The 23,362-nt window shown below is 48.5% G+C and overlaps 1 protein-coding gene across 1 annotated transcript in view; it reads right to left on the reverse strand.

The window, feature by feature from the left end:
• The window catches only part of RIPOR2 (RHO family interacting cell polarization regulator 2), a 70,255-nt gene extending 47,687 nt beyond the window's left edge, over window positions 1-22,568 (reverse strand). Inside the window, 2 exon segments of the mRNA XM_056333381.1 lie at window positions 5,356-5,487; window positions 22,306-22,568. Coding sequence (XP_056189356.1) covers window positions 5,356-5,487; window positions 22,306-22,366 — 193 coding nt within the window. The 5' untranslated portion in view covers window positions 22,367-22,568.
• Between the last annotated feature and the right edge of the window lie 794 nt (window positions 22,569-23,362).

Here is a 23,362-nt window from a genome sequence, read left to right on the forward strand (position 1 = left end):
TCTGTACCCAGGGAAGTCTCCAGCCAAAGACTATTTGTGGGGATGTTACTGCACAAAGCTGTAGCATACTTCTCTACCTCTGTACCACAATTAAGGTTTTAAAAGCAAACATTTTTAAACTAAACATCAACAGAGGATGTCAAGCTGTTTAATTGCGGAAAAGGCCCTTTCCCTCATGCTATATGGTTAGAAAACACATCAGACTTCGAATACAGAGCTACATCAACCACCCTGCCTTCCTGAGGCAGTACCACAGACCCATGCCACCATCTCTGTCCCAAGCACAAGCCCCACTCCCCAAGGTTTCTGAGGCATCTTCAAGGGGTACATTCACTACAGACCATGTTTTTGGCCTCTGTTTTGCCTCAGTCTTGCAGCAAGTGCAAGATAAATTCGACAAAGAAGAAAGACACCTCACTGAGGGACAAATCAAGCTGGTTTGGCTGCTCTGACAGTGAGATGATAATTTGGGGAAGGAGAAGGGAAGTTGTGGTGTTCAACCTTGCCCCCTCTGCTGAAACACGGACCTCCTGCAGCTCTTTGCAGGTGCTTATTTGCCTGTCTCTGACAGATTTCACTGTAAATGGGTTCCTTCCTTTGGTCAGCTCCAATAGACAGGTTTAAATAGTAATGGTAGGGTCGGTCTGGCCTGGTCTTTTGTAGAGGTGAAGGCACCTGCTAAAACCAGAAACTCAGTGATGACTAGATAGATTTTCTCTCCTGCAAAGCTTTTTTGATGGCTTAAAGTTTCCCCGATGGTGATGTTTTCAGGACGAAGTCAAGTCTGACAAATCCCTGGGTGTTGCAGCTAAATTTGTTTTTTAAATTAAAAAAAAATAATAATAATGGTTCCTTGCGGAAGGGATTATTTGAAGCAGATCTGGTGTCACTGAATGATTACCAGCAGGCTGCCTGACCTGGGAAGCTCTAGCTGCTGCAGCTAATCGGGCAGTTTGAGGGCTGGGAGAGAGGGCAGGGTGTGAGCACTGGGACAGCAGTAATGAGGTGGCTGGCTCTGCCAGCCAAGGTCAGCTTACTGGAGGCATCAGAGACTGGAGAGCTTCTGATGCTTTAAAAGGGCTAGAAGATAAAATGTATTATTGTGACTACTTCATGTGTTGCGCTGGTTCCAGGGAACTGTCAGCTTCAATTTGTTCCTTCCATTGAGAAGAAGAAAGATGCTCACATACTTCTGTGCTAATACATCATTTCTTTTGTGTGGTTGGGGAGTAAAAATTACAGGATACCCTTGTAACATAAAAACACAGCAGAAAAAGAGAACTCTAGGGAAAAAAAATCAGTTAGTTCTTGCGTCATGCTTAGAGGACTTGCTTCTTATTGAGGCCACTGGGTGCAGAGCCTGGATACAAAGACCAAGGCATGGCCTGTGCTTGTGGCTGCCAGAAAACAATTCACAAACACCCAAGGGACCTGGTCTTCTCTGCACCTCCCAGTTGAGTACTGGGACCTGTTTTTTGATCAGGGCTGGGATACAGGCAGTTCCTGGAGCCTTGCTCAAGGTTCCCACTCCCTAATTAACCTGGATGTGGCCAGGGAGGGGGGGGGATCCTCTTTCTTCCCAACAGCACCAGACCCAGCAGCAAAGATATTTCAAAGCTAGAGTCGGAGAGCCAAAACTCAGGGGACTGAATCTAAATCTGTACCTGTAGTGAGAGGAGGAATAATTGTTTTTAACTAAAACAGGACAGATTCAGACTAGATATAACAAAGACATTTTTTATGATGAGGGTGGTGAAACACTGGAACAGGTGGCCCAGAGAGGTGGTAGATGCCCCATCCCTGAAACAGTCAAGGTCAAGTTCAACAGGACACTGAGCAACCTGATCTCGTTGGAGATGTCCCTGCTCATGCAGGAGGGCTGGACTAGATGACCTTTAAAGGTCCTTCCCAACCCAACCCATTCTATGATTCTATGAAAGCTGAGATGAAACTACTGCCCGCTTGCAGTAAAACAAGAGCTCAAGGTGCTCTGGGAAGCAAACAAGCAGTGCTCGCCTGCTGGAGGAGGCTCGACCAGGTTTTAGCATGGCAGCTGTCTCTAGGTTGCCAAGTGGGGGTAAAACCAACTCCCAGAAAGGATTACGTAGTACCTGCTGCTTTCTTTCCCCTTGAAATGCCTGCCTGGAGAGGGGTCAGAGCACCAGCTTTGGAAGATGGGACGGGGCAGGAATAAGCCTGTCCTAGCCCAGCCACACAACCCACCTGGCTGCAGGTAAGCGAGGGCATGAGCAACATTTGCACCCAGGAGCAAACACAAAGCTGCTCAGCAGCTGTGGCCAGGAAAAGACGCAATTTCTGCTTTGATATGGGGTATGCAGGGAAGGACAGCCGTGGCTTCCCAGCCTCAGCTAAACCATTCCTGACGTTAGCCAGAGAGATATAATATGTTCCAGTTTATTGCATCTAGGGTTGGCTCCCACTGCTACTCTTCTTCCAGCCCTCTCACAGAGAGTTGGCAAAGCCCATCCTGCCATTCCTCCTCCAGCTGCCCAGCTCCTTTGCACACAGACTGCCCTCCTGTCTTGCTCCGGTAAAATTTAATTGTCTGCAGGACAGCGAGGGAAACAAAGATGCTGGCAACTTTGCTACAGGGAGGAAATTAAATTCTCATTTACACTGTCGCACATCCGAAGTAGAGCCACCACAGTTTGTGAAGTTCCCCAGAGCAAAACTGCTTCTGCTGTCAAAAGACTTTAAATTTTATTTTAAATTCACGGTGGGCCCAATTCTTTCTCTCTGCCTTCTAAAAGGGCAAGCACATCTCGGAGTCAGTGAGACAATCTGTGCAAAACTGGTGAGGAAAAAAATAGTCAGTGCATGCTCCTGCTGATTAATTTTGAAAATGTCTGCTGAGAAACTTCTTTAACAGCCTCCCTGGCAGAAGAGCAGCGAGCACTGGAAGCTGAGTGAACAAAACAGTAACCTCCGAGCTCCTGCAAAGCAGGAAAATAACGAGTTTTCTTCCCATTGTGTTATCCAAGAGTCATTCAGGAACCACAAGGCTTGGAAGCAATGCAACAAGCCCCTATCCAATACTAATTCATGTCCCAGCCCTCTCTAACAAGCCAGTACCAGAAGCATGCGTTCAGGCATCGCTCTCCTCACTTCCCTCCCTCCCTGCTTTCAGCTGATGCTCTGTGCTGGCTGAACGGCCACAGGCACAAGCTCCCTATCTCCCCACTGCTTGCAGCTTAGCTCGACTCATGAACACTACCCCAGTAAGTGGGTTGTCCATGAGCAGCTTGTCAGTGCCACATGTATAGCATTGAGGGGAAAAAAAAAAAAAAAAAAAAAAGCCAGACCAGCCATCCCTTTTTTGGGAAAAGCCAATGCTGCCTTTAGTTTTCATTCCCACTTCTTCCCAGCGGGGAAGCAAGGCAGGCAGCTTTCCCCAGAACCGGACCTTTTGCAACAGCATGCTTTGTCTGGAATTACCTTTCTGCTTGCTCAGGTTTAAAAATATCAAAGAGCAAAAGGTAACCCTGCATGGTGTGTGAACGTGCTGCTGTGAGTTTTGAGGCTGTGCCTTGTACCCTCTTAGTCTGAATGTCTTCTGTGATACAGGTGAATGAAATGGTCATGTGCCTTGAGACCACAAGGAGGTAAAGCAGCCTTCTCACTTAGGGATGCTCCTTCACAAACCACAGTTCTCTCCTTGCGCATTCCCAAGTGTTTAAGAAATATTAATTCTGCTACAGAAAAACTTCTAAGATATAACTGTACTGTCATTCCAGAGAAGAGCAGAGACACAGAAAAGCTAATTGTTCTGTTCCTTAGACAGGATCCTGGAAAGGAATTCAACCTGTTGCTTCTTGAAAAGAAAAACAAAAATCCAAACCCCCCAAAGCCCACACCTTATCAAGAAAGTGCTGCTTGGACATCAAAAGTTAAACCAGCATGGGGTTGTGGATGTTGGGATTTTACAAGTCCACATTGCACAAGTGTTTATCTGTGCTTGCAAGCAGCAGACATCTTAAGTGACTGTCCTAGTGATTTAGTTACTGGCTGAGAAAATGCTGAATTTATGGAAGAAAAAATAGATTTTGCTGCCTTTAGACTCCCACTGTGTGATATATACCCACCCACGCTTAGTTAAGTGTGGAACAATCTGTCATGTTTGCCCATTATGGTTATAAAGCAGAGCTTCTAACCCATCCCAGCGAATACCTTCCTCGAGTCTGGCCACAATCACAGAATCATAAAATCATTTAGGTTGGAAAAGACCTTTCAGATGATCAAGTCCAACTGCTAACCCAGGACTGCCAAGCCCACCACTGACCCGTGCCTCTAAGCACCACATCTACGTGGTTTTTGAACAATAAACTGGACCACACTGTATCTCTTCTTGGTGTGTGAAGATCTCAGAGATGGCTGGGCAGGGAACACAGAAATCTTCCAGGAAAGACACCTTCCTCAAGCCTCCTGTTTGGGTACGCTCCCACTCGTGTTTACTCAGGAGAGGGATGTTTGTGAAACCTAATTAGCCACTGGAGAAGATGAAGATAATGTTTCTGTTTGGGAGTATGTCCCCTGCCCTGGGCTCCAGCTGTGTGACAGCAGCTCAAACACGGTAATTAAGATGAGTGTGACTGAATGGATGGCCAGGTTAATGAACACAGAAATTACACTGAAAATACATTCAGCTCTTTCCAGGGAGATGTTTGAAAGGGTGCAAAGGCAGAATGGCCACACGCATGCAAACGCACACACACAGTTTCCAGAAAGCTTTTTGAAACTTTGAATGAGAGGCAGCAGAATGCTCAGTTACCGCAGCAATGGAAAGGTCAGTCACAGGATTAGGATGACCTTTTGTAACCAGGCCAGTCAAAGGTAAACTGAAGTGCAATGCCAGTGCGTAATATGTTTGCATCAGTTCTTGGGAATGAGCCAGAGGCTGAAAAGAAAACTTAAGAGGGTCTAAGCTTTCCTCCAACCAGTAATACCATAAAAGCTCACTGGAAATTGAAAAAGACCTGAGGAAACGCTGAGACTTTTTTTTTTGATGGAAACCAGGCTGAGCACTTCCCCGCGCTATGGGAAAACATTAACCCAGTTCCCCCGCGCAGCTTTTCACATCCCTCAGCGCACACCCACGGCTCAGGCTTCCTCCGCATTCCCAGCCCCACAGCCTCACACAAGAAGCCCGGCAGCAGCCCCTGTCCCCTCCTCAAAGACCTGTCACCGCACAGCCCCCGCGGCCGGCGGCAGCGGCGAGGGGACGGGAGCCGCTGCCCTGCAGCCCCCGGGCTCCGCTCGGCCGCGTCCAGCCTCGGGAGCGGGGACACCCCCCACCCCCGTTTGCGCCCCCTCCCCGCCCCGAGCCCGGCCCGGTACCTGCTGCTGCCGGCGGGGCCGCCCGCGCCCTCCGCGGCTCACAGCGCGCCCCGGGACGCCGCTCGCTCGCCGCCCAGCGCTCCTCGGGCACCGCGGCGCCCCATCCCCGGGGCAGCGCCCGCCGCCAGACAACTGGTAACAATAACAGTAATTACAAATAAAAATTAAAAAATTTAAAATAAAAAAAAAGAAGGAGGAGGCGCTGGGGCAGCCCGTCTCCGATCGCAGCGCACCGCCGCTCTAGCAGCGAGCGCCGCCGCTGCCGGCTTTTCCTTGCGGAGCTGCGGGAGGGAGGAGAAGGAGGAGGGGGGGGGAGGAGGAGGAGGAGGAGGAGGAGGAGGCGCTGCTGCGCGGCGCTGCGCGGCCGCGGCCCGCCCCCGCGGGCGCTGCGGGGCGGCGCGGTGCCGTGCGGTGCGGGGCGGTGCGGGGCGGAGGGGGGCGGCCCCCCGAGCGCGGTGCGGAGCGGTGCCGTGCACCCCGCGGGCGGGCTGGAGAGGTGCGGAGGGGTGCGGAGCTCCCCGCGGGCGGTGCGGTGCGGGACCCCCACGGGCTCCCCCCTGCTCGCCCCGGCGGGATGCGGCGGAGCCGGTGGCCCTGCACCTTTTCGGGGAGCGGCGGTGGCGGCTGGGCTCTTGCGCTTTTTCATTCAGCACTTGTTGCCTCTGGGACGGTTTGGCCAACAGATGAGGCAGCCGCAAAACGGCTCCGCTCATTCCCGCGGGGAACAGTGCGGGGAACAGACCGCCCTTCCCCGCGGCCGGTGGGCTACTTGCTGCAGCCCCCGACGCCTTCAGCAGTGTGCTGAAGCAAAAACAGGCTCTAAAATTGGGCATTGGGAGACCTGAAGGCGGCAGTTAAAGGTGGAGCGTGTAAATGAAAGATCATGGCAAAGAATGGACCTTACATTTCTTTCTTTGAGCATCTTTCCTCTACTAGCCCACGAAAAAAGAAAAAGGCAGGACTGCTGTGTTTTCCCAGAGACTGTAGGGTATTTTCCTCAAATTCAGTCTTCCTTTCAAAATGTATAGTCGTGTTTAGTACAGATACATCTCTTTACAGAAATGAGAATTCTGCATATATTTATTGCTGCCCTTAGGACTTCTCCATTTCTCTTCTGCAGCTTTTTTTCATACTGGACTTATCATCAGGCATCACTCAACAGAAGTACCAAACAGCCATGTCATATTTTCTATATGATTTGCAGTTCCTTTTCCAACATCTAAAGCTGTTACAGAGTCCTTCAACAAGCTCCCCCTTCTGCTGCTGGGTTTTTTTGTTTGTTTGTTTTGTTGGGTTTTTTTTCGGTGCGGGGGGTGGGGGGGGGGGGGTGGGGTGGGGTGGGGAGAGGGAATTCCTGGCAGGTCTGGGAGGTTGGTAAATAGACACAATTTGGAAGGTGGCTTGAGGAGGCAATACTGATACCCTTCCCTGCATATCTGTGTCTTTCCCCGTTTGAGTCAGAATAGGTGGACTCACCCCTCCAAATGCAAAGGTTTTTCATAGGGCGCACAGACTGGTCACACAGGGGATGAGACTGGGTGGAGAAGTTTAGGAAATGACAACAAAGAAAAAGAGCTGGGGTTTCACAGAGCATTGCGTATGGAAAGAAAACCCTCACTGAATAAAAAACCCAACCTGTCAATTCCAGCTGACCTATCACCTTAAGTAATTTTCAGCAGTAATAATGAACATGTGTTATTTATGTTGTATGCTGAAAATAAACAGCACCCTGTAGCCTTTGGAAGTGGAAATGAGAGAAAATGACTGCAGATTTAGTAAAAGCAGAAAAGGATGCTCTTCACTGTGGCATGCAGGCCTCTGGGGCCTATGGGCGTTTCTGATTCAGGTAGGCTCTACAAGCACTCAAGGCAGCGGTGTTTCCAGAGGCACCCTCTTCTCCGCTGGAAAAAGTGTAGGGGCTGCTGCCAACGCAGTGCTAGTGCTGTAGCTCCAAGGTGAAATTTTTAGGGTGACCTTTCTCTATGACTGAATTGACTACACCCCTGTTTCATGTGTTTCCATAGGACGTGAACTCTGAGGCCAAGGCGGAGAAGTTGCTTTCTGGAAAAAACAGCTGTGCGCTTCGGGCTGTGGAATGCCAGGGGAAGAGGAGAGGAAATATTTGTGGCAATGCTGAAAGCTATAAATGTCTCATCATGCATACTTAATACGCTTTTGAGTCTGTTTCAGCCTTTTAGGGGGCGGCAGCTCTCACTGTGGAAGCCTGGTTAATTTATTAAAGGTTTTTCAGTGCCATATACTAATTGCAGCATCTTACTTCAACCTTGAGCCTCCAACAGTAGTTCTTGGCAATTACTCTATGTGTAACCCATGTACACAAATTCCCTCTGGCCCTTTTGATCTTATCTCGCAGAAGATTTTTTAAACTTAAGGTTGCAGATGCAAAAACCTCATTCATTTGCAGCCTCCTCTTTCAAGGAAATATTCTGTATCCTATATATTTGCATGTGCTAGGTATGTATGAGCTGTTTCTCGTGGTTTCTCAATATAGTTTTGCATAGCAAATGCAGAGAGCTGATTTCCTCCTCTCTGTCGCTCCAGCCTCACACACATTCCCACTTCCCTGCTCCCAGTGCTTGCTGAAACTGCTGGGAGACTGAGTAGGTTTACAGATGCTCTAGATAAAATCTTTGCCCCACTTAGTCCTTCCGGACATGTATTCATCCTGACATGCATGCTTTTGAAAGGCTCGGGTAGGTCATTCCACGTGTGTCTTGTTTTGCTAATTCAGTGGAAAATGCCAGAGAGCTCTGCCTCCGTCCATAATTAGGCAGGAACCGAAGCTGCCATTGTATTGTGGCTGTGATCATGCTACTACTCCTATAAATTATTCACTGTATTGCAGTGTAATCTGCTGTTATGTTAAAAATAGGTCAGCATGAATGTCCCCAGTGAAATTTCTCAGTGACAACAGCTGATTCCAGCTTTGTCTCCAGAAAACGGTGACCTTTCCAAACCAGTAATTGCCAATTATGCTGTACTTCCATCTCCCTGCCAGCTCCGGTGCACCTTCACAAACACATTCCCAGCAACGGTAACCCCACATTATACTTGAGACAACTAAGCCAGAGTTCCTAAATTACCTGCTGGACTTGGCCAGAGCACTTTCCTTTTATTAGCCTTTGCTCCCAGGCCAAAGAGTAAATCAGGATTATCACAGAAGAGATTATAGTCTGAGAATGCCTAAATGCTCTACTCCTCCCAGGAACCTGGAAGGCTTCTTGCAAGGGCTGAGCAGGATTTTCTGGCTGATATGCATCACTTACACATCACGCTGGCGGGTAGATATAAGGAGAAGTACTTCACTTTTCCCATCGCCCCACAGGCTCTAGTCCACTGAATCCCCCAAATCAGCAGAACAGGAGAAGCCCCTGACTTTCAGGTCCATTGCAGACCAGACCTGTCTAGAGAAACCTGGAAAGGGGGAGCAGGACCCGGTAGTCTGACCAGAAGTCTGGGGGAAACCTTTCCCCCATAAGATACTCTGCAGGAGGACTCTGTGAGGACGCCCATAAAAATGTGGGCAATTGCGGCAGTTTCCCTGCTTACTGTGGGCATGGATGCCTGGCTCTTACACAGATACAAAGACTTAGCCCGGTCCTGGGTTACTTCCCTCACCTGAAGACGAGGGCTGGTGGTGGGTGGCAATGCTCAGCAGACCATGCAGACAGCAATTCACATGGAGGTCTCTTGTTAGCATGGTCTGATCAGCAAGACACCAGAGCTTTGGATGTCTGAGCTAGATCTGGTCTGCCCCAGGCTTTAAGGAAGACAATTTATATATGGGCTTCTTCTGTTGTAACTGCTCTTTGCTGTGTTTCTGTGTAACTCCCTTGCTCAGAAGGGAGTACTTGGAAGCACGAGGCATTTTCATATTGCTAACAGACGCCTCACAGGACACCTCCAGCAGGTATCGCACCCAGGCAAGTCTTCTGTGGGAACACAGGTAGCAAACCTAAGTGCTCTTACCTGGGAACCTTGGTCCGAAAAAAGAGGTGAATGAACATATCTGAGAATGGGGAACACAGCAGGTGCCAAAACCATCACTTGGAAAGGCTTTTTAGGAGAGAGGTAAAAGACAAGAGCTTGACCCCATCCACGAGGAATGTGGGCAAGACGCAAGCTTTAACTTGCTGGCCATACCCAGTTTCACTATTACTCTTTCCAGCTAAACATATTGAAGTGTTGCCACAATGCTCCTGCTGCACCCATCCCGTGTTCTTTGGGTTGACTCCTTTCCCGTACCTATACCTTCTCTGTCAGCTGAGCCTGCCCAGTACATCCGGCTTGCACTCACCGTCACCCTGTAGCACTTACTGCTCTCCTTCTAGAAGAGTGTGACCCTCACTTGTTTTTCACTGCTGACATCCTCTCACCACTGTGCAACCATTTCCCCCCTTTTACTTCCCATCACTGTCTTGCTGCTCCACCCTCAAGTTCCCCATTTCTCTTGATGTTGCTTTTACAAAGCTTTCCACCTGCAGCTCTCTGGACACTTTGTGGGAAAAAAGTTACTTGAGCTGGTCTTCTGCAGTGATTCAGGAGCAAATTCAGGCTTCTGGGACTTCTGGCCAGATGCTCAGCACAGCTTTTTTTGGGGAATGACCAAACTACAGCTCAGTGGCTGTGCCTTGTGGCATGGTGGTCAGAATGCACCTGGTATACACCAAGGAACAGCTATGGGTGCAGAGGGGGACGGGGACGGCTAAGGGACAGAAAGGGGAGTTGCCTTCAGCTTTTAATGTACCACAAGAGATAAGGTTTTCCATAGGTAATCCTTCTTTTATCTCTTCTTTGTCCCACCTTGCTGCATTTGTCTAGTCTGAGATAGCTGCCTTGGGGGCAAGAACACTTCCCACCGATGGCCTGTGCCTCTGGCAGCATTTCAAGATAGCAACTTCACTTTGAGAGGACTATGCACAAGTACCCTACCTGCCCTCACATATGTGACTTCAGGGAGTACAACAAAGGAGCCACTGACTGCATTTTTCCCCCCCAGAACTGTCCCCATTTCAAAATTAGTCCCAATGCCTCTTCTGGGCAGGTTTTGGGTGGCAATGTTCATGGAGAGTTGGAGGGAGCAGCACATTCCAGTTTCTCAGAGAGCTTAGCAACCAGGGCCAGCTGAGCTGCTCTCAAGTGCATGCCAAGTGTGTGGATGGCATGTCCAGTACTGCAGCTCTAACCTTATTTTTTTCCTCTCTCCTGTTTTTGAAAAAGCATCCCTTGTTTTCTAATTAAGGCGCACAAAAAACTGCTGGAAACTTATTTTTGCTTTCCTGGACAGATGGAAGTCAGCTATGCAATGCGATGATCAAAGCTCTGGAAGTGATCAGAGACCTGGAGTGACAGGTATGGTGCTGTCGCCCCGCTTTTTGGGAGCATGGCTGCCAGACAGCCTCTCCCGTGCTGTTGGCGATGGGCTGGCTTAATGGCCGGCTGCTGGACAGCCTCAAAACCATCTCTCCCACCTTGTCCAGAGGAGTGCGGAGAGTGGGGTGCAGTGCTTCCCACGGGTCTGCAGCATGCGAAATACCGGCTCAGGGCTGCCCTTTCTGCTACAACCAACATGTATAATCATGATCAAGGAGGCCCTGTTAGACCATCCCCAGGAAAGGACTTGGCTTTGTAGAGAGAAAGTCTATCTGATCCCAGCTTCCTTGTTGGGATTCTCTTGAATATTTGAGTAATCTCCTGGTTCTTCCCTGTTTCTTGGCTCTCAAATGCCCAGACCTGGCTCCCTGCCACAAGCTTCACCTTCCATCAAGGCAGCAGGCTGAGATCCCCACTGCGTTTGAGTGTCTCTTAGGGATTGATGTCACCTCTACCCACATTACCAAGCAGTAATACCTGCTGCTGAAACCTGCTGGCTACACCAGGACTGCAGTTAAAATGTGGGTTCAGTCCATGTTTACCTGCAGACTCCCCTTGCAACCTCACCTGCGCTTGAGAGGCAAATTTCAGGCAAGCACTGAAGCACAGAGGAGAAAACCTTTCTTTGTACATGTCCAAGCACACTCTGGTTAACAGCACCAGGCATGGCTGGGCCAGCCCCATCCTCGTCCACCCCATGCTATGAAGCAGGCAATTGGGCTGGAAGGACTGAGGGTCACGAAGGATGGTTATTATATGGGGCAAGACACTGTGGGATGTGTTAGCAACCACCAAAGGTATCCTAGGTCCATGACTGAAAGAGCAGGTTGGGAGGACCCAGGGCTCTGGCTTGCCTTGCTGTGCCCTACAGCAGCAGCATAGAGATGGTCTTCGTCTTACTCCTGCTCAGCGTGTCCCACAGGTCACAGCAAGAAGGGGAGGAGCTGCAGGGATGAAAAGCATGGTCTGGGGAAAATGATGGTGAGGTAGGAGAAGGGTGCAAAGGCTGGGGTGGAGGGAAAGGAGCAAATAATGCCAGAAAAATTTCAAAATCAAGTGCCATGTATGAACCCTGCAGTGCTGCATACCTGTATTCCTGCATGTTCCTAACATGGCAGTTTCATAATAGAAATCCAGGGCAAGCCCTCTGGGGCAAAGGCTCCAAGCAATTTCTATCCTCAGTTGCACTAGTATAAAACCAGATCTGCCCTGAAATCATTTCAGAGGGACAGCAGCACGGATGACCCAGCTGGGTCCTCAGTGCAGCCAGCGCCCCGAGCTGACCACACTCCTCTTTCCTTCTCCTGGGCCACAGTTCTGTACAGAGGATTGTAGCTTTGAGAAATTGCTTTCATTCCCTTCCTGCCTCCAAGACACCACCGCGGCCCTCTTTTCCTCATCAGTGCCTATTTCTGTGGCTTAAATATAGCAAATATAAAACAAGTGCAGCGCACATGAAATGCCATTCGGGGGAGTGCAATGAACACGCTGCCTCTGTAACATAATGAGCCCCAAGTGCATCTGCCAAACATTTGGACTGAGATTCCAAAGGGGGGGAGCATCCACAGCACTGAGAAGATTATGACCAAACCCTCAGGCCAGTACCCCTAAGCATCTTTTGCATCTTTTGAGGGGATACAACTTGCTTGTTGGTCCGGCCTGCCTTCACCTGGAGGTATTTAACCACTCACCGAAGTAGTTTCCTCTGGTGAAGGTGCAGAGCAGCTTTTCATGCCACATCACTGGGGGCTGTGGAGCGGATTCGAATTAAAAAATCACAAGTAATATGTAACTTGAGGCAAACAAATAGCGTTTCTTTAGGGGCATGGTCTGGCTTTGTGGCTGAGGTTAAATAACACCAGTTAAACCACGCCAGTTTTTGAACATCTGACCCTGGGTACTATTTTCAGAGCAGTGATTTTTGAAGTGATTAATGACAACAGCTTGGCACTAATCTGTGGCTGGTGTTGCTGATTAAGCTAACTCTTACTTGGCTCACAACAGGCATCAGGAATAGAATAGGCAGGAAGCTCCCCAGAGCGACAGAAGAGGCAAAGCAGATCAGGACCTCCCGAGCTGCCTGCTTTTCCACGGAAAATTTTAAAAAAGCTATAGCCATCCAACTCCAGAGCTGAGCTCAGCAGTGCTGGAGGGCTTTACTCCTCCTGTGGCTTCGTTTTGCTTTGAGAATATTTCTGTATGGACCCTTTTCGACATTCCCACCCTGCTCAATAAAAAGAGTGCCTTGCTTGTTCAATGCATGCTAGCATGGCTAGCGTGGCACTGTGTGAATGTGTTTGTAGGAGGACCTCAGAGATAGTATCTAGCTTCAAATCTATCCACATTTGTAAAACCTCTCCTTTCTCCAAGGTGCTCAAGAGAAGGAAATCTGTTAGTTCAGTGTAAAGCTGTAACCCAATCCTTCAGTCCTGATGTAACCCAGCCTCCCCAAATAATTCAATCTATAAATCAGATTATCCAGATGCCACCCCAGAACACAGGGGTTCCCTAGAGGAAGCGGGCTGCGCTTGCTCTGCTCTTTACATCACCACCACTAAGAAACTGCAGTGACCTCTGGTCCGCTGGTGTTGTTTGAGACCAAAAAAGATCTCATTTGCTTGGCGCTACCTCTGTTAGCTCCATGACACTACCTGTGCTCTGTCCTATCTTTTTCTCTTTCCTTCTCAAGTGAGAGAAAGCAGTGAGCAGGACTCCAAAACTTACAAGTAGTTCTTGGCTGGCAAACTGCGCTTCTACACCATCACAACCATCCTGCTAAAATGAACATGGTGCCTTGTAGGTCGCATCCATGCTCACAGCAGAGCTCTTCCACTGCCCTGAGCTACCACGAAGTAAGAAGGATGCAAGTGAAGCTCCATTTATGCCATGGAGCCTGAATGTTGGCCAGCCTTGTTACCCACTGGCACCTTAAACACAAACTTCAGAGAGCTGTAAGGCAAAGATGTAAGATTTTATAAGCTCATCTCCAAGAGGGTTCTGCAGGAGTCCTTGAAAGCTTAGTGTCTATGGTAGTGGCAATATATTCACAGGGCCTTTAGCCATCCTGTCGAGCCCCTCAGAGAGGCTGGCCCTCCCTTTTCTGCCACAGGTGGCTCTGACACCCCTCCAGGGAAGCTCTCAGATTGTTGCTTGCTCGGCCACTGCCATTCCCGAACCAAACCGTAGATTCACACCTCAGGCAGCCCAGGGGGCTTTCCACTCCAGTATTGCATGGCTTGGAGGGAGGATCAGTTGCACAAAAGCTCCTCCCTGCAGGTGACTTCCCTTGGGCCAGGCACGGGACTGGCAGGAAGGCAGGGCTGGCCCCAGGAGCAGCCTGGCATGATGAAAGGGGAGGCCCTACAAGCCCTTGTGTGTGTGGCTACACACACCTCAGATGGTTCTGTCTGAGTTTTTGGGCAAGTTTTGGGTTTTGCTTCCCAGGGAAGTCATTTTACCTGGGGTTATAGGCTTGACTATTTGTGGGGCCGGGATGTTTGTAGCATCTTTTCTTCTCTGTGGGATGGGTCATTATTAATTTCAGGCAGGCTCACACAATGCCATGACATAGGCAGTAAAGACCAGGTGGTGTCCTGGCATGGGTCTGGTGAGTGGTGTTGCAGGAGCAACCTGGGCACTGAGCTCCCCCACTGTGATGTATCAGGGCAGTACCAAGCGTAGGCAGTTTTCCCAGTGGGGCACAACTAAAAGCACCGCTGTGCATGTGGGAACCTAACTCAGGCCTGTGTGGGCAGTACCTTGGCTACTGAGTCCTGCCCAGAGGCAAAGTGCAAGCAGAGTATCGATTTAATGGTACGTGGTTGCTGCAGGGCTTCCTAGCTGGGACCTGCAATCACAAAGATGAGGCTACCTGGCTCCTGCAGTGAGTCTGCCTCCTGTCACCCTGCCTGGGGACCGGCCACCCCTATGGACTTGCATCCTGAGCATGGGCAGCAGCCACGCTTTGTGCCCGCTGCTGCCAGCCTAGCAGCAGGGGCCTGCCACGGGCAGGGAAACAGCCAGGGTCTTCCAGCAGTGATGGATCCCCATTTCCATCCTCTGAATTGGCACCAGGAGGGACACCCTCTCTCTCTCTCTCTCTCTCTCTCTCTTTCTCTCCTGTGAGGCAAACTTAAGGTAACCAGGTTTAGAACTTAGGACCCAAAATGTCTGCGAATGTTGGTAAAGAGGTACTTCAAACTGCCCCAGTTTTAATGCGGATGGATTTATCCCTGCCATTTGTTCAGGCGGGGGCTGGGTCACAGTAGGATTTTCCCTAAAATCCCATTTTATTTTCTCACTCTCTGTGGCTTCCTTTATTTCCACCTCACTTCTTGTTTTTCCATCTTTTTACCAACTATTTGAACTCTAGGCATCATTTCCAAGCTCCAGGTCTCTGAACTTTCCAGTTCCCAGACTGCCTACAATTAAACCAGAGTAAGTCAATGCCAGCCTCTGTAAGTTATGCAGCGTTAAGCCTACTGTGCTCAGGATTTCCATAGCGGTTTTGCTTCACCTGTTTTCCAGTTGCCAAAGACACAGGAATATCAGTGGCTCTTCACAGCGTGAATATTTCCCTGCACACTCCCCACCCGATCTTTTTTGGGGTGTGCAAATGCACACATATGCACCCACCCACCCCTTGGCAGAAGGTCTGTAGGTTGAGCTGTGAATTTCAGCAGTGAGGAAGGATTTCTTAGGTGGCAGCCACATCAGGACCCCTCTTCAAAACATTTCCCTGCTTTTAGATGCCAGATCAAGACAACATTGTTTAAAATTCTCTGGGGCCTAAGAGCATCCGTCACCCCCCAAGCAATGCTGCGTTATAGGAGAAATCCTACCATCGGGAAGTCACCCCACCATCAACGTTTTAGTGCCTCTGTGACATTGTCCAGTGCTTGACTACTCTCCCCTCTCTAATTCATGTTCTCAGACTGTTTTCACTCCTTGCCTTTTAACTCTGAACTTCCTGACCTGGTTGTTTTGTCACTGTCACACCCTTGGGACGCCAACCACAGGGCTTTGGTTTTACCATCCAGGCAGGCGGAAGCTCATTTCAGAGGCGGCTGAGCTGTGCCTCGAATTGTTAAAGGGGTGAAGTTGTTTATGCCACCAGCTCATGCTAGCCAAGCCACATTTATTTTGTGACTTTAGTGATGGGACTGGGTAACAAGAAGTTTGTGTTTCACGGAGCTTTGAAAAGTGCTATCTAAAAACAGGAGGGGGGAAATGGGTGAAAAGGAAACAATTTTGCTTCACCCTTTGGTGCGACACTTGTTTTGCAAGCTTAGAACGTGGCCCAAGCACACCTAATCAGTGGTTTCTGTCTGGCTTGTACATACCTTCCTCTTTTCTCTGAGGGCTGGTTAAATGCCACTTGTTTATTTGACCTGTTTTTTCCCCTCACTGTTGTTATTATTAGTGATCTAGAAATACTGTCAACAAACATGAACCAAACAAGTTGCCTTCAAGACATGGGGAAGGAAACAGCAAAAAGATCAAAGATCTTTAATTAAAAAATAGGGAGACAACAAAGCAGAAAGCTTCTATCATTTCAATCTTTTTTCATTTGGGGCTTCATTCTGCTTCAGCTACGGAGCGTGATGCCCGTTAAAAATAGCCCTCCAGCTGCCCAGGACAGCTGGACACACTAGAGGTGGAGCATTGCTGGTGGGTCGGTGTGGGGGTGCCCGGGGTGGGGATGGGTTGCTCACACAGACTCGTCTGACCACAAAAAGCTCTCTCACCCATCTGCATAGCTCTGCATCTGTCCATGGACAACAACCAAAGAGGCGCAGCTGCAAGCAGCAGGTGAGCGAAAGATTTAGCATAAACAGGAATAAGCAAAAATGCTCCACGAGAGAGCACCCTCTTTTCCACACCATCCTTGTCCTGCATGTTAAGTAGGCCTGCCCATGCTCTTGGAGAAAGGTGCTGCACTTAGTTTCTAGGCCAAACATCTCTTACTACGATCTATCTGATTGAAGCAGCCACTGTTGCCTTGGTGATGAAGTGATGGGACTTCTCTTCCTCTGGCTGCAGTGGGTATGGCATACGTGTTCACTGTCTCTAGGAACACGAGATAAGCCAAAAGGACAGGTAGGGCTGGTGGCACCTGTAAATGTTTCCAGGACAATGCTCCATAGTCTCCCATGTCCTATCTCAGCCTTCTTAGTTATTAGGCACTCATATGCTGGAAAAAGTAGACATGTTGAACTCTCTTTGGGGTGAAAACACAGGAAAAATGGTATCTCTAGATGTCTGAGATAGACATCCATTGGAATGCCGTACTGACATGTACACATAAATATCTTTAGAAGACATAAATTGCTTAAACTTGCACCAGTTTGATGCGATCGGTGGGGCAGGGATATACCTGAGCTGGCTCTCCCCAGAGAGGGGCTGGCAGTGGTGGGTGAGTGGCTGGCCAGCTGCAGCATGGAAAGCAGCCTGGTCCAGTGGGTCACAGGTAAGCTGTGATACTGGTCACCCCGCGTGACTTTTAGACAAGTCAGTGCAGCTGTGTGTCTGCGGAAAGCATAGTGTCTTGTATTGCTTTAGGGGAAGAGAAAAGTTGCTTAACCCAAATTGTTGCTGAATAAAGAGCATGTCTCAACTTTAAGCTAACATCCAAACCTGTATCCTCATTTTTTTCTAACATCAGAAGCAATGTTACAATACACCAGGCGGAGCACATAACCATGAACAGCAGCTACCTTTCATTTCAGCTAAGCCTCAAATCTGATCCTAAACCCCAGAGCGAAAACTCTTTTCTCCCTTAAAAAGGGCAGGCAGGCTTTACAAGGATGTAAAGGCATCTGGTACGTTTTTGAAACATACCTTAAAACTTTGATGCAGTTACTGTTCTGCTGGGAGCCTTGATGGGTGGCGGTGCTGGAGTGTGTCTGTGTGTGAGTTCAGCGCGGCAGTTCTGTGCAAGGAGAGGGCCCTGGGACTCTGACACCGTGCAGTGCGCTGCCTGAAGTGGGGCTCTGGTCTACTGAACCAGAGGATGCACTCACTTACTGAACAGCATGAAAAAAGACATCTTTGCTTTTTTTTCCCATACTTTGGGAACACGGATGGGATTTTGTGTTGGTTCTGGCCTGAGAGGCAGGTCATGGTTACGGCAGGTACAACCAGAGGGCACATACGGGGGCTGGGAAGTGGAGATGTGAGGACAGGTTGGTGTGGAGCAGCTGTGTGAAAAGTTCTGCAATAAATCACAGCCTAATTTCTATTTCTCCTGTGCATTCTCGGTTTGGATATGTTGATCACTACTAACAAAATGCCTGGACTCATATGCTTGACATGTTTACTGAGTGCTTGCAAACTCTGTGCATGGATGTATCTGTATTCGTCTAGGAGCTCCTGCTGTGCCAAGCCCCCAGCTCCAGTCAGAGGCTGTGCTGGAGTGGTGGCACCGTGCCTCTGTGTGAGCACTCAGCTCTCCTCCCAGGGGAAACCAGGATCTGCCAAGACAGCTGACTTGTGTCCAAATTTCCCTGCCTCCCTGTGGCTGGGAGCCACAGGAGCCCTCCTGGCTCCTCAGCTTAGACAGACCCAAGGAAAACCCACACCTGTTTGGCTGCAGTGATGAGAGGAAGCCTTGCACTAGTGGAAGCGATTTCTTTTTAATGAAATATAACTTCAGAATCTCAGGCACTTAGAGTCACTAAAAATGAAAAAGTGTTTTCCCCAAAGTAGGTGTTTTCACCTAACAAAGGTGTAAAACTAACTGAAGTCACTTGCCTTGAATTAGCATAATGAGTAAGGCTTTAAAAGAAATGAAACCTACCACTGCCTGTACTTTCAAGAGGGTAAGGCACTTCCTTCTCGAAACTTTTGCATACTGCACCTGTGCCCTGTTAAACAAAGGCCACGTTGCAGAGGACAGGGAGTTGCACCTCACTGAATCTACGCAAAGTCATTGGCAAAGTCTCTTCAGTCTTTGAGGGAGATAGCACAATGTAAGTGCAAGGTTCTTATTAGAAAAGAAGAAAATTATCTAACAGATATTCTTTCAGGATGAACATATTTCAATTTCTCGAATACCTATTGCCAGAGTCAGCCTAATCTTTTGTGAAGATATATATCGTATACTGTGTCACACCCATCTCTGTGACTTGGGATTTCAATATACAATAAGGAAAAACAATGCTATTGGAGCATAAGAGGATGAAAATGGTGAAGTTATCAATGATGCTGCAGAAAATACAGAAGTTTTGGACAAATGTTTTTGTTTGCATGTAGGAAAATATCAGTGCCAGCTTACTGTCTATATAAATGAGAAAGTATTTCCCCCTTTGTTAAAATATTCCTCTCTTTTCCCGAAGAAGAATTTTAAAATACAGCTTTGAAAAGCGTTATCCCAGGGACTCTTTGCTGACTTTTTGAGAAACATGAAACACCAGAGGATTTCCAGAGAGTGATGAGTTCATGTTGTGTCACTAGCAATGTGATAGCCTGGCAGTGGTCCTGGCCTCATTATGGAATAGCTGGTGTAGGAGTCATACAAGCAAAATTAAAGATGGAGTACAATCAGTGGCACTTGTTAGGGTTTTAGAGAAAATAGTTGTATTGATAGTGTACTTGGACTTTTCTAAGAAATATTACTTGGTACTGCATGAGATCTTGACCAAGAACCTTGAACTGGAGTAGATCAATATGAGATGTGCTGAATGCATCCAAAAGAAAGACAGATGTAACCCAGCTGAGGAATCATCAGGGATGGCAGTTTCTAGTGAGGACCTGCACAGGCTGGTCTTCTCTCTATGGGGGACTTTATGTCCCCACGGGACTCTACGTCAGTGACCTGCAAGGGAACTTTAAACAGTGACTGACCAAATATGCAGATTGCACAATGTCTGGGGAAGTGGTAAATTGCTCCAAGAACAGGCTACTTGAGAAAGTAAGCTGATTCATCTGGGTTTAGAATGGGCATAGCTGGGAGCAAAAGATATAAGCCATAATTATGCAATAGTATTGACTCTGTCCTGAGAAATTTTGATGCTGAGAGACTTGAAGATTATAGAGGAAAATCTGATGAAGAGGAGACTCTCATGTGATGCTGGGACCCAAAAAGGACTCAAGCAGTCCTTATATATACTAACCGATCCTTGAACTGATCCTGATATTTTTACATATATATGCGTATATTTATAAAGTATGAGTAAACAGGTTGTGTAACTTCTGGACTTCTCCCTGATGTAACCCTTTTGGAGTGGTGGGCTCTATGTTTGTGTCCATGACTCCAGGGGACTGGTCCCAAGAATCATGAAAATGCTTAAAAGATTAAAACTCACACTTTATAAAGAAACAGTCGTTGATAACAGTCAGCTTGGCAAAGAGTAAGAGCTACAGTCTGCAGATAGCTATATGAGACATTTATACATACAAGCACCAGTGAGTTCTTTGTTCACCTGGACAAGAGGGCAACAAACTCCAAAACCCCAGACAAATCAACACTAGAAGAAATAAGATGTAGCTACCTTTAACTGTGACAGTAGTTAAGCATTGGGACAAATTGAAAAGGTGGGTGGGAGATTTGCTTTCCAAATCAAGCTGGATGTGGAAAAAAAAAAAAAAAATCAGCCCATGCCCTAAGAGCTGTGGTCTGTGCTGAGCTGGGAGTTCAGCACCAGACAAACGCCTCCATCTGGCCTGAAAATCTGCAGCTGAGTTGTGGCTGGCGCTGAGGTCTGTGCAGTGTGAGGGGGGCCGGGGGTGCCCTGTGACTGGCACCGCTCCCCTTGCTCGCACCCACCCCACCCGAGCAGCGTGCCAGCTCCTCCAGGGTCAGCGGTGCTCCAGGAATAGCAGCCGAAAAGTTAATGTTTCCCTGCTGACCCATTCAAGAGAGAGGAGAGGGGGCTGAAGGGGAAGGCTAGCACTGTGTCGGTGCTGTTTGGGCTTTCCAGCTGGCAGGTCTGGGAGCCAACAGACCCTCTGGTCGAGGGAGCAGCTGGGGTAGGTTTGTTCCCAGTTACACACAGATGACTTGAAGATGTTGTCACCACCTCACAGGCTCATAGGATAACTCAGGTGGGAAGGGACCTCAGGAGGTCATCTAGTCCAACCTCCTGCTCCAAGCAGGGTCATGGAGAAGTTTTCTAAAATGTTCCTGCCTTTGAAAAGCCAGCTTCTTCTAGCTGTTGCTGGATCAGCCCTGCCAGAAACAACTTAGCTGAGAGGCTGGAAAGGATTGCTTAAGCACTGTATCTTTCCCTTCAGATAACACAATATAAATGTTGAATAACCTGCACGCATTCCTCTCCTTCCCACCTACATTTCTGATTAAGAACATAGGCTAGAGGTTTCAGAAAAAGCAGTGAAGCCTAAATCCCACTGGTTATTCAGAGTACTTGGAAATGTCCATATCAAGTTGAAGCACCTGCTGGTTATCCTGGGAAGCATCATCCACCTGCGTGAGGGCAGGATGCAGGGAGCACAACAAGGTACTTTCAATGCCAGTTAATTTGCCCAGTGGCATCAGGTCTTCCCTGGACTACCAGGATTTTTTCCTGAATGCAAATGCTCTGACCTCTCTTTTCTGCAAATCCATTGCCATGTGAGCCTAAACTGGCACACAGGGTGAGGAGTGGGGGCACTTATACGTGAGAAATGTATTTGAGCACAGACAGTACATCACTGAAACTGCTTTCTTTTTTTTGTTGATGCCTTTCACTGGGGCTCAGATAACTTGATTTGGCACTATTCACTGCTAAGTTTTCCATACCAACCGCAGCTGAGCTTTGTTTAAATGAGGTTTGCTGAAGCTGTGCTGAAAGTGAGTTTAAAGGTTCACAGTCTTTGGAGCAGATCCAGGCAGCTCTTTGTGCCTTCAACTCCCTTGGAAACTGTGGAGGGTTGGGGGCCGGGAGAAGATTTGCATGAGCAAGTTCTCCCCCTGGCCCCTGCTTGAGTGCAAGGGGGAGCAGCAAGCAGCGGCAGAAATTAGACACCATGAGACAGATTACTGCTTCTCCTCTGGGTCCTCTTGCCTGCATCTCTGCTATTTTGACCTGGTAGCACTTGGTATACATGTAAACGGTGGCACAGGATGCAAGCAGCAAGGAATCAAGCTCTGGCAGAAGCATTTTTAGGGATAAGAAACTATGGCACCAGCTTTGTGCCCTGGGTTGTGGCAGTTGGAGAGGAGAAGGCTAATTTTTTTCAGCTAATTTAATTGCCTTTAGCCTCTGTAAAGAGCCCCGACTACTGTGACAGCAGCTGCACCTGCAGTGTTGAATGCCCAGCACACTACTTTCTTTAGCGCGGCCACTGCAGAAAGCACACTTGGTGTTCCCGCAGCTTTCTTCTTCTGCAGTAACCTCCTTGCTGAGGAAGCAAGCTGCTGAACCAGTGTGAAAGTTATTTTCATTGTATGTGGGTGCTTTTGTTCTCTATTCTCTTAGGAGAAAAAGAAAGTCTAGTAACCCTGTGACCTTGGAGCCCATAGGCATCTTCAGATTTACCCAGGAAATACCACCCAAGCTAGAAACGGGTCTCTAGTCAGAGTGGGAGAGGGATTAGTTTAATAAAAGATGACTTTACCTTCCCCAAAGGCATCATCTTCTTCTCCAGGCGCAGTCATTTCGTCTTGGGCATGCTGCATCGTGGCGAGGATGCAGCTCGGGGAGCAGCCAGAGCCGAGTGCTTGAACTGGTTCCTACGCTACAGCTTGACTATTGCCTTGCACCGGTTTCCTAAACATTTTGGTGGCAACAGCTTCCGCATCTGCACTTACGAAAATAGTCTCATTCATACGAATAACGCTTCTTGTTTTTACAGGCAGCCTTTGAGATGGGTTTTGTGGTGGGGCGTCCTTACTGCTGAGAGAGAAGTAGATTTTGAGAGCAGAGGCAGGCAGGACGGGCTCAAAACCAGGCTGCCCTGTGCTGGGAATGCCACAGTGGAGCACAGCCCTGCCAGCCCAGGGTGTAGGGGGTTTGCATATGAATGTGAATCCTTTCTGGTGGCAGAGGTAGAGCTGGGGAGCAACTCGCCCTGCTCAGTCTGCAGAGCAGCTTGCTTTCACCCCAGGGAGAGTTTGACCAGAGTAGCCCCCCCAGGCTCTCTCAGTGCCACATATTCACAGGATTTAATTTTTTATTTAGCATGGCAGTGGCGACAGTGTGTTCTTACCCACTCTGGAGTGACCCACAGCAGTGGACACGTGGACAAGCTGGAAAGCCACAGGTGACCGTATAGATAGATGCACTAGCAGGGACACAATTCTTGCTGTTAGACTTTCCCAAATCACTGTCTTCAGTGCATTATCACACCTAAGGACCTTCCTGATGGTCAGGTGAACAACAGAAGAACATCAAAGTAAAACTTGCTGTTATTTGAGCATCTCTGTCACTACTAATTCTGCTTCACACTGGCCCATTCAGTTGCTGTGTTTCCTGGATTTTATAAAGCAAGTTGACTCCTTCCTGCCAGGTCTCTCAATTTATAAGAAGACCTTGCCTACAAATTAACTTACTCTAAACTTGCACAAAAATATGTTTGGGCTTCAGGTGGTATCTGAGCCTTGCATAGCCCTGCTGACTTCATCAGACCACTCAGGGATATTTGTGTGCACGTGTGTGCACATCCAGCTGTGGGA

The sequence above is a fragment of the Falco biarmicus genome, chromosome 3, assembly GCF_023638135.1.
Source record: "Falco biarmicus isolate bFalBia1 chromosome 3, bFalBia1.pri, whole genome shotgun sequence".
Taxonomy (NCBI): Eukaryota; Metazoa; Chordata; class Aves; order Falconiformes; family Falconidae; genus Falco; species Falco biarmicus.